The 10,250-nt window shown below is 39.9% G+C and overlaps 2 protein-coding genes across 2 annotated transcripts in view; one reads left to right on the top strand and one right to left on the bottom strand.

Moving 5' to 3' along the window:
• The first annotated feature begins 58 nt into the window (after positions 1-58).
• LOC306988870 (class I histocompatibility antigen, F10 alpha chain-like) lies at positions 59-4,419 on the top strand. The gene is made up of 6 exons (XM_079594045.1): positions 59-212; positions 503-769; positions 1,721-1,987; positions 2,178-2,471; positions 2,645-2,767; positions 3,109-4,419. Exons 1-6 carry the CDS (start codon positions 164-166, stop codon positions 3,390-3,392), a joined length of 1,284 nt encoding a protein of 427 aa, XP_079450171.1. The 5' UTR covers positions 59-163; the 3' UTR covers positions 3,393-4,419.
• A 3,881-nt stretch (positions 4,420-8,300) lies between these two features.
• LOC306988243 (major histocompatibility complex class I-related gene protein-like) overlaps positions 8,301-10,250 on the bottom strand; it is a gene marked incomplete at its 5' end in the record, with an annotated part of 3,497 nt that continues 1,547 nt past the window's right edge. Inside the window, 2 exons of the mRNA XM_079593049.1 lie at positions 8,301-8,867; positions 9,588-9,670. Coding sequence (XP_079449175.1) covers positions 8,802-8,867; positions 9,588-9,670 — 149 coding nt within the window. The 3' untranslated portion in view covers positions 8,301-8,801. The remainder of the gene's footprint in view (positions 8,868-9,587; positions 9,671-10,250) is intronic.

Here is a 10,250-nt window from a genome sequence, read left to right as displayed (position 1 = left end):
CTACACTTCCGTATTGAGACGGTTCCTCTAGAGCTGCAGTGACGTCAGTTCAGTAACCGGTTTTACCTGTTGACTCAGATGTAGCAAATGCTAAAGTGTTTTTACAGCGCTCTTCGATGACTATACTTAAAGAATTGGTCAAATACATGGATTTTCATCCATAATGAAGAAGTTCATGATGTTCTTCATCTTCATCCCTTTGGTTTACTCAGGTGAGAATCATTTCATAAAGTCGTTTAAACGATGAGTTCTCTGTCAGCAAGGCGTTCAGCTACTTCCGTGTGTTGAACTGACAGGAAATAAGACGTTTCAAATCTTCAAATTTTCTCAAAAATCGTTTATAATAACCAGGCTAATAGGACAAGTTAACAGATTTAGTGCTTGCTTAGCCTTTGTAAGCTGAAAAGCAGGACTTTTGTTGAAGCTGCACTGAAATCATTTTTGTGGAGCTTTGTGGTGGTGTGTTTTTGTGATGTTAATTGTGTGTTCAATGTTTTTCCAGAGTTACACAGCTTCAAGACCGCTTACACAGCAATAAATGGACAGACAATAGCAGGAATCCCAGAGTTTTCTGCTGTAACGACACTGGATGGACAACAGATATATTATAATGACAGTAACATAAAGAAGCTGATTCCCAAACAGAACTGGATGAAGAAGATTGTATCTACATACATGTGGAAGGAATACATTGAGATCAGAGAAAAACTACAGCAGATCTACAGAAACAACATTCGTGTTTTAATGCAACAATTCAATCAGTCACATGGTGAGTTAAAATGCTTTATTACACGACTGTCGAAAATGACAAACAAGTCGTGACATTCTGAGGTCTGTTATTCAAGATAATTTCCTTCGTCAATATCAACACTACATAATGTCGCTCATCCAGGTATTTGTGATGAGGATATTCGTGCTCGCTCTCGTTTCATTCAAACACAGTCTCCGTTATCGACTTTATTTACTGTAAAATGAAACCGGAGGATTATGCTAATATTGTTCAAGTGTTCGTCTTGTTGCTAAAACAATTGTTTTGTACACTGTCATGGATTATAAGATAATGATTTTCATGTATCTGTTATTATTGTGGTGAGAAGATGTATAAAAAGTGATATGATTATAATATCCCTTAAATGTCCATGTTGTTCGTTAAGGCCTTTATATGCTTCTGCGTCATATCGACGGCGTACCCGCGCAGACCCTTCTGCGTCGACGCGAACCCCTCCGCCGTAGCTCGACGTGCACCTCCAAAAAATTGTAACTACGCGTCGAGGCGACGCAGACCACAAGGGCTGTGATTGGTCACACCCCCACCCCCCTAGCGTTCTGGCGGTGAAATGCACCGCGATGCAACACAACCCGACGCAGAACCATAAAACGGCCATGACGCCGTAGGAGTGACGGCGTAGCTACGGCGTGGAGTTGACGGAGAAGCATAAAAAGGCCTTTAGTCTAGGCTTAAAGCTGCTTGCTAGGAACTGTAGGAACTGACTCGACTTTCATTGCATGAATATTTGTAAAAATCTGAAGTCGTTCAACCCCTAGTAATAAGCAGGATAGTGTATATCCAGCCAGTTGTTATCGCAGAATAAACCCCGACAGGGTGATGAGGAGGAGTCTTGTATCATCCCTCACTTATACTACATTTATAAACATCAAAAGATTAGCTTGTACATTAAAAGACATAAAGAAGAACAGTATCCCTCTCTCTCTCTTTCAGGTCTTCATACGTATCAGAGGATGTATGGCTGTGAGTGGGATGATGAGACTGAAGACTCACAAGTGTTTGATCAGTACGGTTATGATGGAGAGGATTTCATCTCACTGGACCTGAAGGAGAACAGATACATCGCATATGTACCGCAGGGAATACCCACAGCGATGAAGTGGAATAATGACAGAGAACAGCTTAGATTTCTGAAACAATACTTTAAACATGAGTGTGTTTACTGGCTGAAGGAGTTCTTACATTTGTCTAAAGCTACAGGTACAGTATCAGAGTTACCAATAGATAATTTCTTTCTTGCATGTGCAGATCCAGAGAAACATGTTTTAACAGACAGCTTGATAAATCTATGCAGGTCAACATTAGAGACTGTTAAACTGTGATAAGTAGAAAGTGTGTGTGTTTCTTTCTCCATTCTCAGTTTTGTTCCCTGTTCTGTGTTTACTTCTAGATCCTAAAGTGTCTCTGCTGCAGAAGAAACAAGACTATTATACATGTCACGTCACAGGCTTTCTCTTCAGAAACACAAGCATTTCATGGATGAAGAATGGACAAGCTCTGAATCATTCTAGTAACTTGGTGGAGTCTGGAGACACACTACCAAATGAGGACGGGACCTTCCAGAGGAGACTTACCCTGTATGTCCTTCCAGACGAATGGAGAGAGGACGAGTACAGCTGTGTGGTCGAGCACAAGAGTTTGACTGAGACAATCCAGAAGAATATGACTGTGAAGAAGACCAACAGTAAGAAACCTGGCTAATTTTTCTACCAGTACATTTTACTTCTTTTAGAGGGCAAACACGTGAGAATTTACTTTTTTCTGTAGTTGTTTTTAGGTTTGTTTGTTTTGTTGTTGTTCAGGTTGTTTCTGCAATATTCATTGCATATTGTGTTCATGTTTCTCTGTGTGTTCTAGAACCTGGATCTTATGCTTCATATCTCATCTATCTGGATCTAGTCATTATCTCAGTTATTGCTGGACTGATCGGACTGATCGGACTGTTTGTACTTTGGAAACCCTGGAAGAAACTCAAAGCTCGTAAGTACTAATGACCTGTTGAGAAATATAATTCCCATCATAAGTGCAAATGTTCTTCATGTGTGTCTGTGTGTGGCGGTACACTGAAGAAGAGTGCAGTGTGTGTGAACCTGATGCTGTTTTATCAGTTCTGTCATGTTTTTATTCTCTAAAATGATCAACCTATAAGAATTGTGTGTGTGTGTGTGTGTGCGTGTGTGTGTGTGTGTGTGTGTGTGTGTGTGTGTGTGTGTGTGTGTGTGTGTGTGTGTGTGTGTGTGTGTGTAATTATGTGAATCCTTTGACACTGCTATTTGAATTTCATTACAGCATGACACACCCCTGTTTATCTCTCTTCACAGACAACAAGCAGACGGTCATCTATGTCAAAACTAAACACTCGCAAGAACCGGCACCGTCTCAGGACTCTCAGGAATCTCTTCTCCCCACTCCCACTAATGAATGTCCGTCCCCTTCAGTAGACAGTGATTCGTTAGTGAGCGGCGCCTCATTGTTCCCTCACAGCGATGCAGAAAACCTCTTTCCAGAACTTCACAGTTCCTCACTGGTGGACCGATCTTCCCAACTCCACCCGACGACAACTGAGTCCTTTAATACAGTTCAAGAAACATCTAAAGACCTTTAAAGACTCTTTTCCATCAGTATTCAACTAGACATGCATAAAATAATCTTCTTTATACTTTTACATTTTCTTCCATCTCTAATCTTGAAAATTATAATTTCTTTTAGAATGAATCACTTTATCTGTTTTTCCACCGTTCTCTTTGCATAACCGTTCAATTCCGTGCCATGGCTTCATTCTCCACTGTGTTGCTGAAAACAAGCTCTTTACACATATACAGTGCGTCAGTCGTTGCTAATGCAAGAGTTTACAGACGTTATGAGATGTAAATAGCGACCGCGGAGGATGATTGTGTTTACTTCGCTCAAATGGCCAGTTACAGAGAAACTATAGCCAGACAACAGACAAGCAGTTCTTCTACCAGTGCAGTTTCCGGCTTGAACAATCTCAAGCGGAAATAAAACCATGATCATTTATTTCCGTTCTTAGAACCGTTCGGCCCGACTATGGAAAAGCGTATTTTGTTGTTTTCCTCATTTGGTGCTTTAGATTTTGCTAAATGATCAAACATATAAATATTTTCTAAAATGATAATTGTCTAAACAATATTACTTTATTGTGTTTTTTTATATTTTTAAATATGAACTAAAAATCCCATTCTGTTAAAAACCAAGTCAACAAATCTTTACTAAAAAACAATTTTTTGTCAATGGATTCAATTAATTTAACTACAAAAAAATAAGTAACATTTTTTAATTTGCTGAAATTTGCTTCTAAATAAAAAGTAATGTTATTAAGATATGAGTCAATACCATTTGCACCATTTTTATCAGACTACATTTTCTCGCACATATTTTATATGTGTAATTATATGTGGAAGTACTATATATACATGTGCCTTTTTTACTGTGTAAATATATGTATATATTTCTTTCTGTGTTCTGGAATGATCAGTTTAAGTTTCCTCAGTCTGATGATTTCTCATTGAAAAGTACTTGTTGATCTTGTGGTTTAACAGAACAGCATAAAAATGTATGATTACCTGTGATCAATCAACATGTATTAAAAAAAATGTATCATCCTGTTTGTAAATTTGTTATCTTTCTTGCAAAATCTTTCAAAACGCAGTGTAGCTGCAGCAGACATACAGCGAGCGTCTAGCTCGCCTATTGGCTGTGCTGCAGCAAATGCACGAACCTATTGTGAAGTGGCCAGAGCGCGCGCTCCAATCAGGTTGCTAGGCGCCTAGCGCGCACCCGAACCCACCAGAATGGGCGTGGCTTATAGCTTTATAAGCTGCCGAATTCGCCATAGACATCAGATTATATCTCCTTCAGCGATACTTCATTGAAGCCTTCTTCGCCACCATCGAAAAGCCTTCAGCGGGACAAGCATCTTCAGCACCTCCTCTGTCAGGACACAGAACTCAACCACGCCCCCATACCGGGATGCTACGCCTCCCATGTCTGGGCCGGTCGTTCCGCATCGCTGCATTGTGGGTACGCCTGTAGTTCCTATGACCCACTGGTACAGTTTTTGTCAGCCTGGTTAGAGCTCCCCAATCTGTCCCACTGGCTCGCTCGGCTATGCGATTCAGTTCGCACGGTCTCCACCCTGCTTCTGGGGAGTCCGCTATACCTTGGTGGGTGGCAATGTCCCTGTCATGCGTGCGGAGGTCGCCGCCCTACTGGCGAGGGGTGCGATCGAGACTGTCCCTCCAGCCGAGATGAGGTCCGGCTTCTACAGCCCCTACTTCATTGTACCCAAGAAGAGAGGTGGGTTACGACCAATCCTGGACCTGCGCGTCTTGAACCGAACCCTTCACAGGCTTCCATTCAAGATGTTGACAGCCAAACGCATTTTCGAATGTGTTCGTCCGTTGGATTGGTTTGCAGCGGTCGACCTGAAGGACGCGTACTTTCATGTCTCAAATTCTTCCTCAACACAGACCGTTTCTTCGGTTTGCTTTCGAGGGGCGGGCATACCAGTACACGGTTCTCCCATTCGGGTTAGCCCTGTCCCCTCACGTCATCACGAAAGTCGTCGAGGCAGCCCTTGTGCCACTCCGCTAACACGGGGTTCGCATCCTGAACTATCTCACTCTCGCCACCAGGTTTGTGAACACATGGTGCTCCGTCACCTCACCCGATTGGGCCTTCGGGTCAACTGGGAAAAGAGCAAACTCTCCCCTGTGCAGAGGATCTCTTTTGTCGGTATGGAAATCGACTCGGTCGCCAAGTGCGCGCAGCTTACGAGCGTGCGTGCGCAGTCACTGCTGACTTGCCTGAGACAATCCGAGCATAAGAATGTGTATCGAATGTGTCCGAAAGAAACAGTTCTCGGTTCTGTACTGGTGATCAGAGAACTGCTGCAACAACCAGTTCTTGTCTTCTGTTGCAGTAGGTCTGTATGTGATGAGCTTAGAACTGCTGAAACCTTACTGTACAGTAGGCCTATTCTTTTATTTTTTCTGGGTATACTTATTTTATTTCTGCTCTGAACAGAAAAAATGAGACACAAGGTAACCACAAACAGTTTTAAAAAACTTAGTAACTTGTCAATCGGAGTCTGTTGGGCCCCCAGCTTTTGAATTGTGTTGGTTCAAAATAAAATACTCTTCAGAACAAGTTCATCATTTGTGAATGTTTCTCTTAAATCAGAAAACCAGACACGTTTAAAGTTGCATTCAACAATTTTGTCAGGTAATTATGACATTTAACCAATATTTGAGATGTGTGAAACACTATTTGACTGAAATGGTTATCAGAAATTATCTCAAAAACTAGACTAAAATGACGAGACTTTTATTCGACTAAAACTTGACTAACAAAAAAAGATATGTGAATGACTAAATATGGCTAAAACTAACAAGGACATTTGGCACAAGACTAAAACTAAATTAAAAATATGTGATAAAATGAACACTACCACGTGGTGGGGCGGAGTTTGCAATACAAATCCCGCAGACCCATTTCCATAGCATTGGCTCGTTTTCTAATAAGGTGATAGGGCTCTCTAGCGAAACCCCCATTCTGTCAGTCACTGACGTAATGTCTATGTTTGTGAGGGATGTTCACAGGAGGTTATTCGTCTCTTCACTGACACACTGAAGCGGTGGTCCAAACCAAAGTAAACAACTGGATCCCTTCATGAAGGGCTCTTCCACAAGGCCACTAGTGAAGGGAACGGTGGTCACTTCAAGGAAGTAATTTGATCATTTATGGTCATGTGACCCAGTAAATACTCATGATTCGTTTTAAAGCTAGATGGCTGGGGCGTTCGAGTTAACTTACAAACAGAGCAATTCAAGTTTTGTTTTGTTCGTGATTTATTTCACACATTTTTGTCATGTTATGTTTAAATAAGTTTCATAGGTAAGAAATGTGTTAGTTAAAGGTGCCATGTGTATTGTCTGGCAAAAAATCAAGTCATACTCCACATTCCATACCAGATGGGGGCAGTATACCTCCATAAAGTGAATTGGTCTACTCTAGAGTAACAGACGAGAAAACGGCATAGTCTCTATGCTCCGCCCCTACCTTCACAACAACAACCCTAGAGCCGAAGCCTAATAGAGGACGTTTTGCCTCCAGAGGAACGTTGGGTGATGTACATGACATCTTCAAGCTACTCCCCTTCACCTTTACCAGTGAATATGTTCATATTCGTTTTGTTCATATTACATTTTGAGTTGTATATACACATTGTTTGAATTAAATTAATTTGACAGACAGCATTCTGTCAACATCAGACAGCGCACGTGAACCGATCATCTCTAATATAGTAAAAAACATGTACACTGTTGAAAGATACAGTAGGCTACAAATGACCTGTTCGCGCCACAAATTGTTCTCCGTCCTTTAGCGACCGAGTCATTGAATGTGAAACAGCCGGCTGCTGCCGTCAGCGAGCAGCAATATTCAGACAACGAGGGCGCGCGCGCCGCGCTGATACCTCCGTTTCAGTTTCTCGAACCCGCGCAGTGCGGCGGTCAGAACACGGAGACCATTCTGGTGGTAAGGTTGGTTAAGGTTGATATCTCTGCAGCATTATAACTTGACATTTTTTAATGACATCATCGCCCTTATTTCTTCTCATTCTTTTGATGCGTGTAGCTCATTTTTGGGATATTTTTACCTCAATTTTTACACATGGCACCTTTAATGCAGTTTTAAGTTTTAAAGTTGAGAGCAGAGAAATACACTCACACACTTTTTTTGTTTAAAATGTATATTTACTTGCATTTCTGTCGTAAGAAGAGCTATTCAGCTGATGGACGCCGTGCTGTGTTGTCATGGGAACATACCAGGTGAAAATAATGAGGAAATTACGTTGTCTTTCGTTGCTCCCTTCACCAAGTGCCCTGCTCACTCCAAAGTCCCCACTTCAAGAGCATTTCCCTTCGAAGGGAGTAGGGCATAGGGATGCTCACTTCAGAGCACTGTTATGGATTTTTAAATTAATCAACAAACATTTGTTTTTCTTGCAGAAACAACATTCATATGCTTCTAAATGTTTCCAAACTCTTTGGGGAAAACTTGTGACTTTGAATGTGTCCGTGTGTGTGTTTAAATAACAAATATGGGAAATGAAACTAGACAAATGACAGTCAGAAGTCAGAATCTTGTGATTTACTATGAAGTAATCATTAAAACAAAGTTTGCTTTACCTAGTAACAGAAGAGGTTTGCATATGAAGAACCAATCAAATTCATGCCATATATGGCATACCTCTCTATTCTATAAAAACTGTTGTGTCTGTGTTTCCAGGTGGATACTCAATTAAATTTGTCTGAGATCCTCTGGCCTTGCTTTCTTCTTGGGAGATTCTCTGAGTATTGCTCGAGAACTCCCGGCCACGATTAAAGCATTTAGAGGACATTTGTTGAAGTCTGTTTGTCTGCATAGGGGAAATATCTACCACAACGCACACCAACTTTGTTGAAAAAAAAGTAGAACTGAACATGTTCTTAAATGTTTCATTGTTTATTTTTGTTCCGTTTGAAACTCACAAAAGCTATAGCTGTAAAACTATTAGTAATCAGTGAACTTACAACTTGAAAATATTTTCAAAAAAAGTGTCATTTTCATTTAAAATATATACAAAGGTTAGAGGTGAAAGACAAAATCACACACAGCAGGACATCTAAGGCACCCATTACACCTGATATTAACACATGTTTCATATCCAGACAGTCTCTGGAAGTTTTTAGCCGATTTGCATTTGCACTTATACATCAATGCGCCTACATTGTGTTTTTATAGACTCAACGCCACACATATGTTATTTTTCTTTGTTTGATTGGTTTTGTCATATCTTGTTTGGGAAATCATTTCCATGGCGTCCATACTCATGAATATTATTCAACACTGAAACGTGGTTTGGTCACACAAGCATGATGGAAATATCTGATCTGAAGATTCCCAACCGGACTGAAATCTGGAGAGCGTGCAGACGACTGGAGGAAACTCTTCAAAGACCTTTATCAATTACGTTCTGCCCTTCGCTTTCACTGGGTATCGACTCATGCTTTAGTTTCTGCAAAGTAATGCTTAATTAAATTAGGATATTTTGAATTATATGATTTGTATGACCACTGAAACAACATTGGACCAGTTCCAAATCCCAATTTACTTTTGAAATTATACAATTGAACAGCAAATTCAGCAAACAATCTCTTACTCTAAAATGTTGCATAAAGATAAACAATTGGCTTTGACCATTTTTGTTGTTGTTGTAAATATAGCTTTTAAAACTTAAATGCAGCTCTTCATAATTGTTGTTAGTTGCATCAAATGCCTAATTGACATGGTTAGATGAGACTCCTTACATTTAGACTAGTCTGAATAAGACTGGACAATTGTGGTCCATGTAAATTCAGCTGAAAACTGGATTATGCATCTAGTGATTGGCCGATTTTACAATATGTCTAATTTCTTGACATTTGAAGATGTTTTGGAGTCAGTTTAGACTAGAATTCAAAAACATGTAAATTTGATAGTGATGGCTATTGATGATGAGGCTGTGCAGTTTAATAACATTAATAAATAATAGTGATTTTCAATATTAGTGAAGCGTTAGCTCTGTTTAATTCCACCTTGGTGGGATTTCTGTCAAACACATTGAAATGTCTGTGTAAATCCAAACTTTTGAATGCTTGTGTGATTGCTGAGGACATTCCCATCATCCTACAGCTGATGAAACCACTTAAATGAGAAATTCAAGAGTAGAAAAAAAGACTTATAAACATATACTTACTTTGTACATTAAGATTCCAATAACCAGGACTATGAATACTCCCATCAGTATACCCACCACCACCATAGTTATTAGGTGAAATTCTGTAAATAAATAAAAAAAACATGTAAAAGAAATAAAATATAAACAGCAATATTTAAAAAAAAATCTATTTGATAGATTTGCCCAGTGTTATGTAAAAAGGTTATTAGTTCAGCCACAAACGACAATTCTCTCATTAAAGGATAATTCCGGTATTTAACACCTTGAGTCTATATTGTAGTTTGTTTTGGATGAACAAGAGTGGTGGACAACATTTTTTTGACAATGGTTCCTCTCTCGAGTTTTTGACTATAATAGAATTGGCCATGGACCCATTTAACATTGGAGTCAATGGTCATGTCCGAAAATGTCATTAAAACAGCCAATAATGTTCGTTTACAAAACTGTTAAACTCACCGAGTGGTTAGTGGTGTTCGTTGATGATTATAAACAATATATCGTCGCAATATATGATTCCAATCCGTTTATTTTGCTATAGTGGAACTATTTTTTCAGACACTTCACAACCGTGTAACTTCCACTCAATATTTGAATCTGAAGCGTTAGCACACTCCCGACCACTTGATGGCGATAACCGATGTTTATGTCTCGCGGGACACTCACGGTCACAGTCGAGTTCAA

The sequence above is a fragment of the Phoxinus phoxinus genome (genome assembly GCF_949152265.1).
Source record: "Phoxinus phoxinus genome assembly, chromosome: 20".
Taxonomy (NCBI): Eukaryota; Metazoa; Chordata; class Actinopteri; order Cypriniformes; family Leuciscidae; genus Phoxinus; species Phoxinus phoxinus.
This window is presented reverse-complemented; position numbering and strand designations above follow the sequence as displayed.

Excerpts from the sequence above, each read along its gene's own strand:
- LOC306988870 (XM_079594045.1), top strand. The coding sequence starts at position 164 with ATGAAGAAGTTCATGATGTTCTTCATCTTCATCCCTTTGGTTTACTCA. Across the intron at positions 2,472-2,644 it reads GACTGTGAAGAAGACCAACA|AACCTGGATCTTATGCTTCA; the intron begins GTAAGAAACCTG and ends TGTGTGTTCTAG. Across the intron at positions 2,768-3,108 it reads CTGGAAGAAACTCAAAGCTC|ACAACAAGCAGACGGTCATC; the intron begins GTAAGTACTAAT and ends CTCTCTTCACAG.